This window comes from Grampus griseus (genome assembly GCF_964374135.1).
Source record: "Grampus griseus genome assembly, chromosome: 6".
NCBI lineage: Eukaryota > Metazoa > Chordata > Mammalia > Artiodactyla > Delphinidae > Grampus > Grampus griseus.
The window spans coordinates 103,676,639-103,695,687 of record NC_139000.1 but is presented as its reverse complement, the minus strand read 5'-3'; the positions used below and the strand labels follow the sequence as shown (position 1 = coordinate 103,695,687).

Genomic DNA, 19,049 nt, shown 5'->3' with positions numbered 1-19,049 from the left:
CCAGCTGCAGTAGGAAGATGGACAAAGAAATCAGCCCACATCACCTTGACTTCAATGGAACCAGCATTCAGGATGCGGGCAAGAGAGGCTGACTTGAGTTGGGGTATGGGGCACAGGATGGTCTAGACACACTGGTACATGGCAGCGATACAAGCACAGTGAGGATATTGGCGTCTGAGCCCTTTACATATGCAATATTTTTTGTACAGGTTTCCCTGTGAACTCCATTCACCCAGACCCACTTTACAAACAGGGACATCAGCCCGCAGACACCCACCCCCACCCCCGAACCTGCCAATCTGGCCGCTTAGAGGATTAAAGGGTCCAGGACTCTTTCTCTTTCAATAGCCTTCTAACAAGAGGTGGAAGTTTAATCACTGTCAAATACCTGGAAGAATTTCTCCTTTGGTTTCCGGTGACAAATTAATGAAATTATCATAGTGGGCTAATTACAAGGGATGAGGCATCTCATCCTGAGGCATCTTGCAGGAATTTGTCCGCTGGAGTCAATTCAGTCTCATTTGCACATTCTTCCAGAGGGTCCAGGATGTCTCTTGTTGGATCTTTATACGATGCAAGTTCAGCACGCCTGGACTTCTATTTCTTTTTTTCCCCTGTTCTCACTAATGGGGAAAAAAAAACATGCTTTTATTTAGTGCACTTGGTTGAAAGGTGAAACAGATTATAACCTTGGGATCTGTGCACGTGATATCAGCTGGAAGGAGAGGTGAGTGGAGCTGCACACAGAGGAACCTCTTAGAACCTTGAATCCAGGTGAGCCTGGCTTTGGGGTAGAGCACCTGTACCTTGTCGCCACCTGTCTGCCACAGACCTCAGTCGTGAGCGTGGCTGAGCAATGACAATCGTGGTGCTAAGATCTATAAAACACAGTCGAGTACTGGCTGAGTTGCCCATACAAAGTTATCCTTCTAGTTGGCACCACTGAGTAGCACTTGAACATATTATAGTTTAGAAGCTGAAGATGTGAGCTTGAACCCCGACTTCATAGCTTTTTAACTATGTGGCTTGGGCCAATCAGTCAACTTTTGTGAACAGCAGCATTTTTTAAATTTAAATAAAAGAGATAATAATAACCCTTCCCCATACCTTCCTAGGGGTGATGGGAGGCGCAAATGAGGTCAAAGGTGAGAGGCACTTGTGTCAAAGATGCATCATCCTAAGAACCCTTTCCTGGGCTCACTCAGGCTTGGCAGTCAGAGGGAGCCACGTGGAATCCCCAGGGAGCTCCGCAGTGCCAGCTCCCCAGGCCCTGCTGGGGAAGCGGCCCGAGGTTCAACCCACAGCCGAGGCCCGGCCTGCCCTCCTTCTGATGTCCAGCGGCAGCTGGACCCCTCCTCTGAAGCCATGGGCCCCTCCCGCCCTGCACTCCCGTCCACGACAAAGCTCGGGCTGTGGTGGCTTCTTCTGGTCCCGGCAGGTGAGTGGGGATGGTCCCTAGGGCATCCTGTCACAGCTGTGAGCTCATACATGCCTCAGGGAGGAAACTCCTGCAAGTGGGCTGGTGGCAACTACCAGAGCCGCAGGGAATGGAGCTGTTCCACCGCGGGAAGGTGGAGGGGCGATCGCTGCGTCGCCCGAACCTCCCCGAGTCGCAGTGCTCCCCATCTGCAGAATGCCAACTGCACTGTGACCCTCCCAGGGCTATTGTGTGGTGACCTGGAATGAGAGCCTGTGACTAGCGCCTGCGATACCGCTGGCACACGGCAGCTGTTCTTACCGATGTTCTGAATTTTAGAGCAGTGGTTCTCGACCTGCTCAGGCAGGAGAACCCCAAAGAGGTGAAGCTGTTTGCAGAACACGGTGAAATCAGACACGGATAGACAACTGGGGACACTCTGCCCAGCTGATGAGAAGGAGTAAATGCCTGTGGTTTGAGGATAAACAGGCAACATGCTCCAAATGGAAGAGAATTTCATGGCTGGCATTAGTGGTTCATGACAAGAGGATGGGAGTGAAAGTTCCTGGGGCCAGGTTCACGATGACACGCGAAGCCCTTCCCCCTGCAGCTCACCCCACACAATTGGGCTTCTCCTCCACGTTGCTGTCCCTTGGGGCTCCCCAGTTCCAGGCTGGATCTCATCCCCTGTCTGACTTCTTCTCACTGCTCTGCACCCCTCTCAGCACTTGTTTTCACCCCTTATCCATCAGTCACAGAGTAACTGACATTGCTTGAGCACCAACCATGTGCTGGTTGCTTTGTAAGCTCTAACACACAGGATCATATTTCCTCCTCGATAGTGTTTTGAAATAGGTTCTGGAATAGTGCGCCCATTTTGCAGATGAGGAAACTGAGGCTCAGTGAGGTTAAGTGGCTCTGATTGGACAGGAGAGGGAGCCAAGCGCCCAGCACCACGGACTCCCGGAGACTCCTCTCTCCCCTCCTGTCCCACAGCATCCGTGCAGCAGGCCTCCCCCACCCAAGCCGAGGACCGCCTCTTCCAACACCTCTTTAGGGGCTACAACCGCTGGGCGAGGCCGGTGTCCAACACCTCGGACGTGGTGATCGTGCACTTCGGGCTGTCCATCGCCCAGCTCATCGATGTGGTGCGTCTGTCCTACCATCCTTTGCCCCCTTGGGATCGGCCTCAGACGTGGGCCCCTTTCTGGGGCTCCTCGTCCGTCCCCGGCCCCAGCCCTCCCAGCCCACCTCAGTCAGAGCATCACCCCACGGAGCCTGGGGCTACTGCATCTCCCTCCCGCTCTCAGCCCTGAAACCCCTCCTGGGAGGACGTTGACAGGCAGCGGTGGGTTTCCTAAATGCCCTGCCCTGCTTGCTCCGCCCGACATAAGCCCAGAGGACCCCGTGGAGATAATCTGAGTGAGGGTGGCAGCGTCAGGAGGGGTGATGGGTTGGCCGGGCTTGTGGTGTCACCTAACAGGTTCTCTGGTGAGTGGGGGGCCTGAATAAGCCCCTCCCACTCTACCTTGTTTTCTGGGGCTCGTTCATCACTCTCATTGCTTTCTTTCCCGCTACTGGCCAGGATGAGAAGAACCAAATGATGACCACCAACGTCTGGCTAAAGCAGGTGAGGGCCCCTCCCCTGGGCAAGACAGGAGCGGGGTGGGAACCCACAGACCCCAGCGCCTCCCAGGACTCTTCCACTGGAAGCATGATTCTGAATTTACCTTTTGCCTGAGTTGCCACTCGGGATGTTCCCAAGGCCAGCCGACTGCAGACGGCTTCTCGTGAGGGGCTGTGCTCTTGTGTGGCCAGGCTCTGCCCAGCACCTGAGAATGTCACCTACAAGAGCCACGTGGTCCCCTTTCTGGGCATTGCCTACGTCCCTGCTACCGTTTGCAGATCAGCTCACTGAGTCATCACTGAAAGCCATGCAAGGTTTAGTTCTGCCATTTTATAGCTGAGGAAAACAGAAGCAGAGGGCAGCTGGGCTAGACAAGGGCGGCCCAGGTGTGCCCCACTCAGAGCCCCAGGCTCCTTCTGCAGGAGAATGCTGAGTGCTCTGTGTCTACGCTGCCTAACAAGCTACCCCAAAACTCACTGGCTTAAAACAACGGACAGTTTATTACATCTTTAGTTTTTATGACTAGGAGTTTTAGTGGTTTTTTCCGCTTTGCACGGGGACTCCTGGGGTTACTGGGTGGCGTTTGGCTGGTGGCTGGTCTGCTCTGGAGGGTCCAAGATGGTTTCACTCACAGGTTCATCTATCAGCAGAGATGTCTGGAAGGCTCTGGAAGGTTCTGTAAGCCAGGCCCAGCTGGGCTCTTCTCCAGGTCCTTTCAGGGTCTCTCTGCCTGTTCTCTCCAGTAGGAGAGTTCAGACTCCTCACCTGATGGCCCAGGGACCCCAGAGCGAGGGTCCCAAGAGACAGGAAATGAAGTTGTTGTCTCTTAACCAGAAACTGCCTCAGCATCAATCCTGGCCAGTGGATGGGTAGCCCTCTTTGATGTGCCATTCTTGGGGCAGAACTTGGGGACACAGGCTTTATAACAGCCTGAATATATTCTCTCCTCTTTACAGATGAGGTGCAGAGCCATGAAGGGACTTGGGAAGCCATAGCAGTGCAAGGGTCAGACCTAGAACCTGGGTGGCCATAATTGTCCCCATAGGCCAGTTACCTAGGTTTCAGGGACTGGAGTAGGGAGGAGAGGAAGGAGCCCTGGAGCAGGAGTCAGGCCAACCAGCACCACCTCTGATTAGCCTGTGATACCATGCAAGTTAGTCTCAGAACCTCACTTTGCTCATCTGTAAAATGGGGCTAATATAATCTATTGCCGATTAATATAACACAACTTGGTGTAGATGCCCCCCAAATGTTGGTTGAACCTGAAAACTTAACAGACAATGGACTGGGGGGAGGGGGTACATTTATGAAGACCAATCCCTTTCAAAATTATTCCTCAATGTCCCGAGAAATCCTGACAATTTTAGCAACACTTTTATCTTTCCTACTTTGCAAGTCTGGCCCCTCTCTCTGCCTAAGCCTTCCCCTACAGAAAAGCAATCAGCACCACTGCTGGGCCAGCATCTTCCCAGGTGTAGTTTCGGTACCAACGGCAGTTTTGTGAGATGATTTTAGTTGGCTTGCAAACCCTTTTTTTAAATAGTCATATATTTATATTTTAGTGGATGGTTTCAAGTGCTGTGGGTTTTCCAGTTATTTCAGTGATGTAAAATTCAAAAATTTATGTAGGTTTAAAAATAATGAACTAATTTAAAGAAAAATACTATGTAAATGCTAATATAGGCAGTGCAAATATATTGGCAAAAATTATGAAGCTGGGACTTGAGTGCTTGAAGTTTGTGAACCATTGAGCTGGATCAGTGCTTTTCCTCTCATGTGCCTGCTTCCTGCAAACACTCCTGTTTCCCTTACTTCTTCCTGGATCTCTAGCCAGTTGATGTGTTTGTGTAAATGTTACATGACTTTCCTTAGAGGGGAAAAGGCACCACGCATGGGAGACTTTTCAAGGGCACATCACTGCCCTATTTTAGTGCAAATGCACAAAAGCAAAATGGCCCCTAGAATTAGGGCAAGTTTGGAAACAGGGAAGGCTGGGTTCAAGCCCCAGTGCTGCCACTTACTGACAGCGTACCCTCTAAGCCTCAGTTGAGAAAACAGATTCGCTTGGACCAGACGGTGGAAACAGGGATCCTACGAGGCGCTCTAGCGCACAGTTGGAAATCCACTGGGTGACTCCCCTTTCTCAGCTGTGTAACTCTGATAAAGGGGTTGTTTTACCCCTCTTGTCCTCAGTTTCCTTATCTGTTAGATGGGGAAATACTTCCACCTGCTCTGCACTCTTTGCCCGGGTGTCCCACTAAGGGTCTTCCTAGACAGAGGGTGTGAAAAACCTTTGTAAACTGCGATGCACTAAAAAATGTTACTACGAATGAGTGAGGCTGCTTGCCGGGGTCGTCCAGCTAGGGAGTGGCAGAACAGAGGCGGGACTAGGGTGACCCGTCCTCCAGATGTGCCCGGGACTTTGAGTACAAGAGTGGGGGCAAAGCGAGGGCTAGATTATTTTAGACTGGACTCCCCGTTCCCATCTCAGGGCCCTTTCCTGGCATCGCGGCCCTTTCTATTCTGTGGGGCTAGGTGAGGAGCTCCGGGTGCTCCAGAATCCAGCTGCTGGGCGTCCCCAGACTGCCCTAGGTTTGCCCCGAGGCTCCCTCCCCCGGCAGGGCTGCTGACCTGACTCCCCTCCCCACGCACAGGAGTGGAACGACTACAAGCTGCGCTGGAACCCGGCCGATTTCGGCAACATCACATCCCTCCGGGTCCCTTCGGAAATGATATGGATCCCCGACATCGTCCTCTACAACAAGTAGGAAACGGCTGGGGTTGTGGAGGCCCCTTGGGACCCCTGAGACAGGGGGTTCCCTGCGAAGGGCGGGTAACTTGAGGCTAGGCTGGGTTGGACTTGGGAAGTGCGCCCCCTTGTGTCCAAGCTGCGTGGCCTTCCTTTCAACTCCTGCTTTGCTCATCCTCGCCGCACCACCTTTTCTCTTGATTCCCTTCTTTCATCTTGTTCTCTCACTCATACACCCAAAATTTATTGAGCACCTACTGCATATCAGTGCCTGCGCTGTGCTACTGGGACACAGCTGTGCCAACACTGAGCATTATTTGAAAAATATGATTGGTGCAGGCTGTGAAAAAAGTGCCTAAGTGTTGGAGTTTTGCAGGATGGCATTATTGTTGGAACAGGTAAGCAGCATCCCAGGGTTACAACTTTGAAGGGATCAAGCATGGGTGTTTTAAAAAGTATTATTTATAGTTGCCCTGTATTCAAAACCAAAGAGGACCAATCTTTGAACATAATGACTAGAAGTTAGTAAAAGGCAGGGCAGGCTAAAGAGAGCCCCAGAGGACCAAGTCGGGTTGTTTTAATAGAAGATATAAAGAGCTATAATTTCATTCATGTTTGGCATCAGGTAATTCTTCATTTAGAAATGAAGAACTTAAAAGATATTTGGCATGATGTTTGTCTAAAAATATTTTCTGAAGTGGGACTCTAGGGACCACTAGTTCCTGGGGATATGAATAGGTATGAAAAATAGTTCTGTGGCCAAATAATTTTAAATAACATTGTATGTCGTTAAAACCCTTTCTGCACCCCAGCCCCAGTCCTTTGGAAAATGTCATTTTAAATGTTGTTAGAACTTGTACAGACAAGAAACCCCTTTAGCCCAGCATTTCCCAATTCATTTGACCCACATTTAGAAAACCTATTTTTAAACAATAGAATAAAGGGAAACAGATCCACTTCTGAAGTTAGGTGTCTCCAGATAGGTCAGAGGGGGGTGACAGTGATGCCTTTACACTGCCCTGTCCTGGTCAGGCCCAAAGCCCTGTCATCTGAGCCATCTCTGTAAACACACATTCAGCATGAATTACCTGCAAGGTCTAACATTGCCACTGGACTCACGGACCCCTCACCCCGTATCTGCACCCAGGATCCCTCTAGTTTCTGCTTCCTGTGCACCTGGCAGAGAGCAGGAACAAAGTCCTAGCATCAGATAGGACCCAGAGTTTTAGGATTGCCAATAAGGCTTTGTCCAGTGTTACTTGATTATAACAGGAAATTCTTTTGTTCAAACCAAATTCTTGCAGACATTTAAAGAAGGGTATCTCCTCCACCCACTCCACTTCAGGTTAAGAAGACCCGGGGAATTGCTTCTCTCCTTCCTCAAAATGGGGGCACATGTTGCCATCTAGTGGTGCTTCTGTATGATGACAAAAATGCCTTAAAAACATTTTTTTAAACTTTTGCCTTGATCTGTTTGTAACTCCCTTTCAAAGTTCTGGTTTCCAACGTGCCTAACTCTCTATCCTGGAACTACTTCAAGGGAAAGAAGTCTCTCTTCCTGTGTATTCTTTTTTTTTTTAAATTTTATTTATTTTTGGCTGCGTTGGGTCTTCGTTGCTGAGCACGAGCCTTCTCTAGATGCAATGAGCAGGGACTTCTCATTGCGGTGGTTTCTCTTGTTGGGGAGCACGGGGTCCAGGCACGCAGGCTTCAGTAGTCGTGGCACGTGGGCTCAGTAGATGTGGCTCACAGGCTTAGTTGCTCCCTGGCATGTGGGATCTTCCCGGACCAGGGCTTGAACCTGTGTCCCTTGCATTGGCAGGTGGATTCTTAACCACTGCGCCACGAGGGAAGTCCCTCTTCCTGTGTATTCTTCTGGTTCCCCTGTCTTTAGGATTGATGGTGGGAACTGGATAGGGAGGGAAGGCGGGGGCTAAGAGCTCACTGCGCCACCTCGCAGGGGGAAATCAGACTCAGGCCCGAGTGGTCACCGCTGTTCCAGTGTCCCCTGTATCCTCATGGGCCCTTAGATGCCTTAAGGGCCCTCATGACGCCCACTCGGGCCCCGCCCTCACTCACGCCCCGCCCCCAGCTCGGCCCAGCAGCTCCTCCAGTCCAAGCACACACTGTGAGTTTTATCCTTTCCCTCCTCTGTTCTTTGTTCTGCGGATGCTCTGCTGGTCCGCTCTCCACCCCCAGCTTTCTGCCAAATCCTACCATCCATCAGGGCTTTGCTGAAATGGCAGTGTGCATGGTGACCCTGCTCACCGGACGCGGGTTCCCCCCAGTAGTTATAATGCTGTTGCCAAACCGCCTGCCTGCCGTTGTAGGTGTTCAGGCCTGCTTCTCAGTTCCTCGTGGTTCCCTAAGGGCAGGCATGAGTCTTCCCTCCACCAACAGCTCCTGCAGAGGCCCCAGTGGGTGTGGCTGGCTCAGAAATGCATGTTGGAGGAAGACGGATGGCGTCTTCCTTCACCAGCAAAGATGTCAGGTGTCTTCTGAGGAGGGAAGTAAAAACCTCAGGTGTAAATGACATGACCCCCAGCAGAGGGGCTTACTCACCATCTGCAGGGGTGGGGGGTGGAGGAGAGAAAAAATACTCATGTAAACAATCACTCTAAAATGTTAAATGAATACAAACAGGCCATCAAACTACAACTATACCACATGATCACAAAAACGTAAAAATGCTGTATGTGTTATCTAGATGACAATCAGATATACATGAGATATAGATATATCTCATATATGTATAGATATAGATCTATAACATCAAAGCGTTAATAGTGGTTATTTTTAAAATTCTTGGTACTTTCCTATACTGTTAAAAATTCCTACTTTTGTAATTAAAAAATGGTGTCTGAAAGACAACTCAGGCAGCTCTAGATGTCTGTGTGCCGGGGAGTCTTACCTGCACAAACCCCCACAACTTGGCCCGGTCCGGCTGTGTTTTTGGGGTCCCCCTGCTGAGTGTTATCTGGAGCAGTCTGGCTTGGGTGCCTGGGGTGCGCAGGGTGCCCCCCAACACCTCTCCTCTCCGCAGTGCAGATGGGGAGTTTGTGGTGACCCACATGACCAAGGCCCACCTCTTCTCCTCGGGCACCGTGCACTGGGTACCGCCCGCCATCTACAAGAGCTCCTGCAGCATTGACGTCACCTTCTTCCCCTTCGACCAGCAGAACTGCAAGATGAAGTTCGGCTCCTGGTCGTACGACAAGGCCAAGATCGACCTGGTGCCGATGCAGCAGACGGTAGACCTCAAGGACTACTGGGAGAGCGGCGAGTGGGCCATCGTCAACGCCACGGGCACCTACAACACCAAGAAGTATGACTGCTGCGCCGAGATCTACCCCGACGTCACCTACTACTTCGTCATCCGGCGCCTGCCGCTCTTCTACACCATCAACCTCATCACCCCCTGCCTGCTCATCTCCTGCCTCACGGTGCTCGTCTTCCACCTGCCCTCCGAGTGCGGCGAGAAGATCACGCTCTGCATCTCCGTGCTGCTCTCGCTCACCGTCTTCATGCTGCTCATCACCGAGATCATCCCGTCCACCTCGCTGGTCATCCCACTCATCAGCGAGTACCTGCTCTTCACCATGATCTTCGTCACCCTGTCCATCGTCATCACCGTCTTCGTCCTCAACGTGCACCACCGCTCCGCCAGCACCCACAACATGCCCCACTGGGTGCGGGTGGCCTTTCTGGGCTGCGTGTCCCGGTGGCTTCTGATAAGCCGGCCCCTGCCACCCTTGGAGCTCCGCGACCCCCCAGATCTGAAGCTCTGCCCCTCCTACCGCTGGCTGGAGACCAACGTGGATGCGGAGGGGACGGACGAGGAGAAGGAAGGCAGATGGGCGCGCGCGGGTCATTCGTCCCCCTTCACAGGCGTCCCTTACAGCCATGGGGGTCTGCGCCCAGGGGCCTCGGGTCCCAAGGCGGAGGCCCAGTTGCCGGAGGGTGGGTCCCTGCTGTCACCTCGCATACAGAAAGCACTGGAGGGCGTGTGCTATATTGCCGATCACCTGCGGGCCGAGGATGCAGACTCCTCGGTGAGTGGGGGCTGGGGGAGGGGCCGTCCCCTGGGTGACTCCACCGGCCTAGTAGCCATCCCTCCAGGGTGTTAGCTTGGGTCAACCCAGGCTCCTCCACGAGGACCCATCTCCCTTAGTCATGGCCTTGGAGTCTGGAATGAATTGTGGTAGAGAACGTCTAGCTGGCAGCTCTGAAGACGTTTATTGGGTAGGAGGCAGAACAGCAGTAAGAATGTCCCCGCTCAGCCTAACTGGGAGACACAGGACAGAGCTGGAGGGCGTCTCTCCACGCCACCCTCACGCAGGCCATTTCCCACCATTGCCCGTAGGCGGGGTGGGGGGGAACTCATCGGGAGACCCCAAACAATCCAGCCTCCCCCTTTGTCCTGACGGGCCCCTCCTTCTTGTCCTGGGCTCTGGGCATTTTGTGAACGTCACTGTTCACTCATGAACACTGAGGAAGCTTGGATGGGCCTGCGGGCTCCCCTCCCCCGCCCCCTGCTGTGTCCTGCCACTGCCCAGGGTCACAGAATCCTTCTTATCAATTTAGGGAAGGATGAAAGGCCAGGAGGTTATTACTGGGTGGCCTTGCTGAGTAGATAAGACAAATTAATTGTTATCTAATCCGGGAGCAGCTAGGACTCCAGATCCACTTGCCTGGGCTGTAAGCCCCAATTCCACAAAGCCCCTACCCCCCTGCAAACGCCACCCAGCCCTTCCCTGGGCCACACCTACCCTCACCTATCCCCCCAGCGGGTGGGTGAGTGGGTCGGGAGGTAACATGGGGGCACAAAGTCTTCACCATTTTGTAACTTCTGAGCATTGCGTTTAAATCACTGCAGGCCCCCTGGGAGGGTCCATGCCCCTGGGTGACTCTAGAACCTTCTGTGTCCCTCCAGCCTCCCTTACCGGGAAGTTGAGAGCCTATGGAAAGGCTCTGGGCTATTATCACAGGGGTGGTATAGGACGGAATCGTTAGGAGAGGGCTGTTTGAGTCTTGAGATATCCCTGTTTACCCGCCCCCCTCCCACCCCGCTCCTTAGCTCCCAAGGTCTCAGTGGCGTCACCGCTGTCCCCAGTGCCATTCTTACAGGGGCTGCGCATGGGCGGGACACCTCCCCTTTCCCAAGTCCTCGGTCACTGTGCACCCGTCTCCGCTGCAGGTGAAGGAAGACTGGAGGTATGTGGCCATGGTCATCGATAGGATATTCCTCTGGTTGTTTATCCTCGTTTGCTTCCTGGGGACCGTCGGACTCTTTCTCCCGCCGTTCCTAGCTGGAATGATCTGATGCCACATCGCCTGCTTTGGCCCAGACGTGGCATAGCTGACCGTCTTTAACGGCTGCCGCCTCTGGAGTATGCCTTCGGAGTCAACGCCATCCAACTACAGGTGCCTTTCCATGGCGTCCGGACACGGAAGGCTTCTTGGGATGATTCACTTGACAGTATTGTACTTTGTGCTGAGAATCTGCGGGCACGGAGCCCTGTTTGGATGCTGAAGAGCTGGGCCAAAAGGAACTTGCTCTGCAGAAGGTTACGACGTGGTGATGACAACATGAAGACGTATGAGATGCTCCTGGGATGCAGACTCTGAGGGATGCGGGTGGGGGGAAGCCAGGGGTTGGGGAAGGGCCATGAGAGGAGGCTCAGACCTCAAAGGAGGGGTGCGTAGGGAGAGAGCGCCTCGGGGGCGTGGAAGGGCTATGAACAGCATTTGGGATTCAGGAACAGCCCGAAAAGGCAGGGGGGACAGCCAGGCTGAGGTGGGCTTGGGGATGGGGAACAGAGGGAGGAGGTTGGAAGGGGAAGAGAAGGAGGAGGGCCACAAGTGGGGCGGATGCAGGTAGCTGGGCCGTCCCACCCACCTGGAAGCTCTTGTGACAGCCCAGACTTCCCCTACCTTTAGCCCCGGCCTTCCCCGTGCAGACCCGCTCAGCACCAGCTGGCCCTCCGAGAGGTGTGGCCACACTGAGAGTCCCTGTCTGCAGGGGCGCTATCTGTCCTTCAATGCGCGTGGACAAACCAGAAGGACACCCCCAGCCATTCCTGACCCAACTCAGGCCCGCGGTGCTCTCCCCCCGCCCCAATACACAGGATGAGTGGTGGTCAGGCCCCAGGCGTCCAGGACTTTTGCTTGGAGGAGCTGAGAGGAACGAGCTGGATGGCTTTGCACCCCGAGACGTTGCAGGACCCCTCCCTTTCCCAGCCTGCCCGCCCTTCTTACCCGAAGCCCCGCGATGGCTTCTGACCGGCTCTGTGCAGCCTGTCTTGCCGCCTGGAATCCCGCAGTCCCTCGCCCCAGCGCCGTCCAGCCCGTCCAGCCCATCCAGCCCGAGGGCAGAACCTCGGCCCTAACAGATGCGGCACTGGGTCCTCCGGACAGGGTGGGGACTCTGGACGAGCAGCCAAGCGGGGCAAGCACCTAGTTCTCTTTGACCTTCAGAGTCCCCTCCTTCTAAGCTCCACTTGCTCTCCCTGACAGACCCCGGGGGACCCTGCCACAGCGGGTCCAGTCCTCCTGCCTCAGTTCTCTGCAAGACCCCCCACTCAGAGGCCATCCTGGTTCCTTCTGCTCTGCAGATGCAGCTGCAACCTCCGCCGTCCTCCCTGCTGGCTCTCCTGGAGCAGTGGTGCTCCCAGACTTGACCTCCTGGTGCAGCGATGTTCCCTCTTGTTATTCCGTTTCCCACCCAACTGGCAAGTGAGTCAAGAGATCAAATAAAGCCGAAGCGCTGCTCAGTCAGCTGTGGGACCCCTCCCCAGCACCCCTGGGACCACCGCACCCCCCCAGAGCCCTGGCTATTTGATGGCAGCTGGGAGAGTGCCACTGGCATCCCTGTGTGGCCCTGGAGGGGCTGCCTGGGACCCCACTGGAAAGTCACCCCTGGCTCAGGTGCGGGGGGGCGGGCAAAGGCCTGGGGCAAGCGCCTGACCCCGCTGCCCTGGCATCACCGCGAGCCCCGGGGAGGGGGGGGGGGTTGAGCCCTGGCTTCAGCCTTTGATCTTCGCCCAAAGTAAGCACAATCGATTCCTTCCAGGGCCGAGGCCCGTGGTCATCGTTACCCGCCCCGAAGGTCAAACAAACAAAACAATCAAACCACAAAGCAAATGGTACAATTTTAATTCCTCCACAAGTCAAATAGAAAGAAGGTAAAAGAGTGTTCTGCACAAACACAAGAACGGGAGGGAGGGAGTGGTTGAGAAAGGGGGAGAGAAGACAAGTAAGAAAAGAGAAGGAAGGGGCCAGGGAGGGAAGAACGGAAAGGGGGCGAGGAATGCGGGTCCAGTTTGGCCTCGTCTCTCCCCTTCTTCCCTCTTGGCGTGTGGACAACACAGCCTCCTGTGTCCCGACTCCCAGTAGCTTGTCCCTGGACTGTCCCAGGTCTCCCCTCAGGGGCACATACGGCTGTCAGTCCAGACCAAACTCACATTAAATAAATTCCACTATACACTGTACAAGAAAGCCAGGTCCATCCCTCTTGGCACCAGCCGCCCGCCTCCCCAGAGAGAGCCCCTCCCGGCCCCTCCCTCTGTGCACGGCGTGGGGCGGGGCTCCGTGGGCGGGGGAGGAAAGATAAGAGCTTGGTTCCCCAGTCAGCCCGCCCTTCACAGGACGCGTAAAGCCATCGTGGCCGCAAGGGGCCCCAGCGTGGCCCCCTCAGGCCAGGCAGCAGTGGCTGGCGGACAGCAGTCACGCTCCCTCTGAGCCCTCTTTGTCACCCCCTGCCGTCTGCAGCCCTGAGTCACCTCTGTCCAGCTGCGGCCTGAGCAGCACAGTCTGGGGGCGGGGTGGGGAGAGGGGACGTGCAAAATGGCAGGGGAAGGAGGACTCTCCTCGCCTGCCCCCCCCCCCCCCGGGGGGACCCATAGGACCGAAGGTCAGGCAGGGGCCGGGGCAGGGAGGGACACGGCGGGCGGGGGCGGAGACGCAGGCGGGAGGCGTTGCCCTCTTCACTCTGCCAGCGGCTGGGCCAGGTTGGCCAGAACCTTGGCCTGGTCCACGGCGTCCAGCAGGTTCTTGGCATCCACAGCCAGCGTGTGGGAGGCGGTGAGCATCTGCCGTTTGCACTCCTCACTCAGGGAGGTCACGGCGTTTTGCTGCGCCAGTCGCATCTTATTGATGAGCTCCGCCAGGTCCTTGTTGAGCAGTTTCTGGGTCCCCTCGATCTGTAGGAAGAGCACACGGGAGGGGCTGGGACCCTGAGGGGCCGCGACGTGCAGGCCGGGAGGATGGGGAAGCCACACGGGAGTCCACCTGGCGCTGGCCCAGGAAGTCGGACGTTCTCTGGGGGGTGGGTCTGACCCAGGCTTGGGCTGAATCCAAGGCCAGTGCGGGCTGGGGGCCAGGTCGGCAAGAACAGACACTGCAGGCACCCCAGGCCCCAGCCCGCCTACGCCAGCGCCCTCCGATCCAGCCCCAGAGACCCTCCCTTTGTGCCCTCATACCCTCGTGCTGGCCCGACGTGGGTGAATGGTCAGGGGTCAAGTGCATTCACTCATTGGTTAACTGTGTACCATCAAATCAAGAGATCAGCGACAGCGGTTTGGGCTGTAGGGTTTTATTTACCACCATATCCCCAGGCCTAGTGCACTGCTGAACATATACTTGGCGCTCAAGAGATATTTACCAAGTGAAATGAATGACTGCCATTCTCAAGCCGGACGGGGGCTCCTCTGGGTTCTTGCTGCCACCCAGAGGGGGCGCAGGAAATGCCCAGACCCTCCTGCCCTATGCGTGGTCACAGTGGGGACAGTGGTGGGCTGCAGGGGTCGCCTGTGTCACATTGCTGACCACCGGGAGATGGTGGATCGAAAGCTACAGCCTGGCAGGGGGCGCGGTGTTCTGCTGGAGCCTGTGGCTGGTTTCCAGACAGAAAACCAACACACGTTCAGAGGCACAGCCTCAGTCTCCAGTTCTGCGGTAACAAATTACCACAAACGCCGTGGCTTAAAACCACGCAGGTTTATTCTCTTACAGTTCTGGAGGTCAGAAGTCTGGAATGGGTCCCATGGGGCTAACGTCAAGGTGACGGCTGGGCTGCGTTCCTTCCGCAGGCTCAAGGGGAGAATCTGTTCCCTGCCTTTTGCCGCCTTGAAAGGCTGCTGCCTTCCTTGGCTTGCAGATCCTTCCAGCAGTGGCATCATTCCAACCTCTGCTTCTATCATCCATCTCCTTCTCTGACTCATAAGACCTCTGCTTCCACCTCCCTCTTACAAGGACCCTTGTGACTACATTTTACCCACACGGATAATCTCAAGATCCTTCACTTAATCCCATCTGCAAAGTCTCTTTTGTCATGTAAGGTCACGTAGTCACAGGTTCTGAGGATGTAGACATCTTAGGGGGGCATCACTCTGCCTACCACTGGGACCATCTCAAGTTAGAGCACCAACACTCCCATTTTGGTTTTCAGTGATTGTTTCTCACTTAAATAGAGAAAATCGATTAAACGATCAATTGAAGAAACCTTAACGGCTATTTCTGTGACACACTCACCTTGACCTTAGTATGGAGGGTACTAGACAAAGAATCACAGGGGGCGGTAAAAAGAAGGGTGTGTCATCCTTTGCATGTCCTCACGCAATAAGAAGTCATCACAACCATCTGAGACCTAAACTAGGAAATGCACCCTAGGAAGCCGGCCGGGTCCCCGGGTGCCAACTCGGCCCCCTTGTGGTGCCATCCCAGATATGCCGTGCAGAGCCATCCGCTGGCGGCTCCCAGCAGAGAGGAGGCTGCCCCAGGTGGCCCTTCTGAGTCTCCTGTGTCAAACACAGCTGGGGCAGGTGAAGGGGGCATGTGACAGCTGATGTCACCGACTGGCACAAGGACACTCACCTCTGTCCGCGAAGACGACGGCAAGGACGGCAGGAGGTCGTCCACACTCGCGATGAGCTTCCGCAGCGTCAGGCCCACGTTCTGGGAGAGAAAGGGGCGGGGCGACCGTCAGCTTGGCTTCTTTTGAGAAAGCCACGTCTCCCTGGGGAAGAGCCCTCCTGGGATGGTGCCTGCCTGCCGAGGGTACCTGGGACTAGATTCCCTTTGACCACCTGGCTCTAATGGGGGTCTTCCTGGGAGAGGCACCTAGCCGGCAGCCTGGGATGGTCGGCCCCTCCCCCTTCCTTCCAGGGCTGAGCAGCCCGCCTCCCCAGGCCACGGCTCCGCCCTGCCTCTCACCTTCACCACCACCACGTAGCCCTCGGGGGGCAGCTGGCAGAGCTCATTCTTGAGGTCCAGCACAGCCCGCACCAGCTCCATGACGTTAAGGTACACCAGGTCGTGGGTCCGGTCCAGGTTGGCTGTGGGCTGGATGGACTGTGTGGGTCGGGGGAAGAGAAGCAGAGGGCCCAAGGGGAGGGCGGCGAGTCAGGGGCACACAAGCCATTCTTTCCTGGGCAGGCACTGCCCACTCAGGCGTCAGCCCAACTGCTGAAGCCTCTTCTCCGAAATAGTAGCGCCCTGTCCTGGGGGTGCCTCCCTCCCTTCTGCTTCTAGGGCAGTGGTTCTCACATTAGAGTCTGCCGGGGAGTCTTAAAAACATACTGCTGGCCGGCCTCACACCAGACCAACTGAACCATCCCCTGGGCCTGGGGGCCACGTGGTTTCAAAGTTTGTCAGAGGATTCTAACGGGTAACCAAGGCTGAGAACCGCTGTTCCAGAGTGAAGCAACCAGCATGGGCCCCACAGCCACGTGGGTGCCGGGAGCCCAAGCGCGGCTGGAGAATGGGAGGCGGGCCACACCCCCTGCTCCTCGGGCTGGACCAGTGAGCTTTCCTCCAGGTCAGGGAGGGGCCACAGGGAGACGGGGCACTGGCCTTCCCTTTGCTTTTTTATGAATTAGCTGTGTGGGCTCAGACAAGGCCAGCTTCAGCAGAGCCAGCACCTACCTGCACGCCCAGCCTCGGTGGCTTCTCTGGGGGGCCCGTGAACTCCGCTGCAAGGGGGGAGGGGGGACAATGAGCGCAGGGTGTTCTCAGCACCCCGACCCCTCCCTTCGTACCTGCTGCTAACCCAGCAAAGCCCCTCTCCACTACTACGAGGAGACCCGGGGAAATGAAACCCGAATCCCAGGACGATGGCGGGGAAAAGAACCTCTGGCCTCCCTGGTCCTCTGTAGTCAGGGATTTCAAAGACAGAAAAAGCCAAAGTCACGCAGAGATGGAGGGATGGCAGGGGCTGTTCCAGCCTCGGGGCTGCTGCACCCTGGGCCCTGACACCCTGACCTTGACAGTCATGAGGGAGAAGCCCACTCTGCAGGCAGCAGGTGTCCGTGGAGCCCCGCCCAGGTGCAACAGCTGCTGTGCAGTAGGTTTGCGAGGCTTTTCCCTCTTGTCTGCTTTGACCATTCGGGGTGGGTGGGGTCAAGGAAGTGAACTGGTAGAAGCAGCATGCTATTTCCTCCCCACTCTGATGAGCAAAGGCACACACAAGCCCTGTGTAGCTGCCTGAAGTAGACGTCAAAAGACCTGGGTCCACTCTCACCTCTGCCACCAGGGAGCTGGGTGACCTGGGGCAACTTACTGACAGTCCCAGGCCCTCAACTGTCTTCTGTCAAATGGGACGGTTCGCTCACAAGGGACCCTGCAGGAGCCAGACTACTGCCTGGGCTCAAATCTGAGCAGATCTGAGCTCTGCTAATCACTAATCGTTAGCTCTGCTAATCACTGTGGGTAAGTCACTTGACCTTCCTGTGCCTGTTTCATGTCCTTTGTAAAATGGGCATCGTAAGAAATTGTACCTGTCATATAGGAAGGACTGCTGTGGGATTAAACGAGTTGACATTTTTCAGCACCTTGGGCCAGTGCTTGTCACCATCATCACAGTCATCAGTCCCCCCACCCCATGGTGATGAAGAGCCTGGCTCACTGCCAGCTCCACCCAGCCAGCCTGCAGCAGAGGGCCTTTAGGCTCCAGGAAAGACCCTGCGGGCTCAGTGGGCCCCGCCCTCTTTCTCTCTTCGGTCCCTGGGGCCTGGGGAGGAGCAGTCACCTGGGAGAGACGGGCGGAGCTACTGTAGAGCCTCCAACGGAGTGGGTGGGAGATAGGATCACCAACTCCTCCAAATAAATGCAGCCACCCAGAGAGGTGGGAACAGGCGGCAGACGGAGGGGGATGGGGTGGGGCGGAGGGTGGGAGGTGGTGGATATCAACTCCCAAACCGCGCTTCTCTGCACACTCTGAGCTCAGACAGGGCAGACGTTTCTTCCAATTGCAAACACACTCCCTTTGCCGCTCTCTGCCCTGGGCAGGGGTGGCGGCTGCTTACAAGATGTCAAGAGGAAACTCCTGCCAAGAGGAAGGGCGCTCACACTTACTGTAGCCGACCTCCTTCTCTGGGGTCTGGAAGGAAGGAAAGAGAACAGGTCACTGATGCGGCCCTGGGACCACCCACGTCCCTCCTTGGCCTGTTCCCCACCCCCAGGTGTCCATTTAGAGGTTTAGAGATCTTAGCTCTAGGAGGACCTGGGGACCTCCTGACCGCAAGTGACCTGGGGGCCCTGTGGCCAAGGAAGGCGGCGCTAAGGGTGCAGCTCGAGTGTGAGCTCAGGGAAGGAGCCTGTGGAGATCAGAGTGAAGGGGAAAGACGTGCTCCCGAGGTGAGAGGCAGAAAGGAAGAGATGGGCAGGCCTGGAGCCAGGGTCCCCCCGCTGACTGCCAGGCCCTCCCAGGCCTTCCCCCTAAGGCAGAGACCTCTCGCGGTGACTTACCAACGGGGACTTGTCATTCATGTAAACCATGGGGTCCTGCAGAGGAGGAAACCAAAGCAGAGGACTTAGGATTCTAGAACTAAAACCCCCAAGGATGCATGGAGAGCGCTCACTCTAGCCAGCTGGGGAGGCGAAAGGGGACACAAAGTGACACGGCGGCCTGGACATCTCTCCCAGGGGAGCACGGTTATCAGAACGTGCCCGGCAGCACCGCAGGGAATGCGTCCCTTCCCGCTCCGGGGCTCAGCGGCCACTCACCAGGGATCGCTCCTCCTGCCTCAGCCACTGGTAATCTTCCACCATCTGCTTCTGCTGCTTCTCCTGGAGCTGCCGCATCCTGACCCTCTCGGCCTCCCACAGCTGCTGGGCCTCCTCTCGGCTGCTGGGTCGGATGAAGTCCTCCTCCTGGGAGGACAGCAGGGAGACAGGAGAGGACACAGTAAGTCCAGTCCCCACACCCAGGAGGGACAACCCTCTGGAGAGCTTTGCGGGAGCCACACGCCTTGGCCTCA

The 19,049-nt window shown here is 55.8% G+C and overlaps 2 protein-coding genes across 5 annotated transcripts in view; one reads left to right on the top strand and one right to left on the bottom strand.

Annotated features, from left to right (window-relative positions):
* Positions 1-1,365: 1,365 nt before the first annotated feature.
* CHRNA2 (cholinergic receptor nicotinic alpha 2 subunit) lies at positions 1,366-11,751 on the top strand (the record flags this gene model as incomplete). 4 transcript variants are annotated; one of them, XM_082656643.1, is made up of 6 exons in its annotated part: positions 1,366-1,438; positions 2,414-2,565; positions 3,003-3,047; positions 5,699-5,808; positions 8,837-9,845; positions 10,991-11,751. In XM_082656643.1, the coding sequence occupies 6 exons, from the start codon at positions 1,366-1,368 to the stop codon at positions 11,114-11,116; spliced, it is 1,515 nt and encodes a 504-aa protein (XP_082512769.1). In that variant the 3' UTR covers positions 11,117-11,751. The 4 variants fall into 4 exon arrangements, with proteins under 4 accessions (XP_082512769.1, XP_082512767.1, XP_082512768.1 ...); XM_082656641.1 differs by having other exon boundaries at positions 8,780-9,845; XM_082656642.1 differs by having other exon boundaries at positions 2,348-2,520.
* Positions 11,752-12,932: 1,181 nt separating this feature from the next.
* PTK2B (protein tyrosine kinase 2 beta) overlaps positions 12,933-19,049 on the bottom strand; it is a 128,722-nt gene continuing 122,605 nt past the window's right edge. Inside the window, exons 25-31 of the mRNA XM_082656806.1 lie at positions 18,796-18,942; positions 18,538-18,573; positions 18,145-18,169; positions 16,717-16,763; positions 16,006-16,143; positions 15,667-15,747; positions 12,933-13,994 (exon numbers count right to left, since the gene is read on the bottom strand). Coding sequence (XP_082512932.1) covers positions 13,779-13,994; positions 15,667-15,747; positions 16,006-16,143; positions 16,717-16,763; positions 18,145-18,169; positions 18,538-18,573; positions 18,796-18,942 — 690 coding nt within the window. The 3' untranslated portion in view covers positions 12,933-13,778. The remainder of the gene's footprint in view (positions 13,995-15,666; positions 15,748-16,005; positions 16,144-16,716; positions 16,764-18,144; positions 18,170-18,537; positions 18,574-18,795; positions 18,943-19,049) is intronic.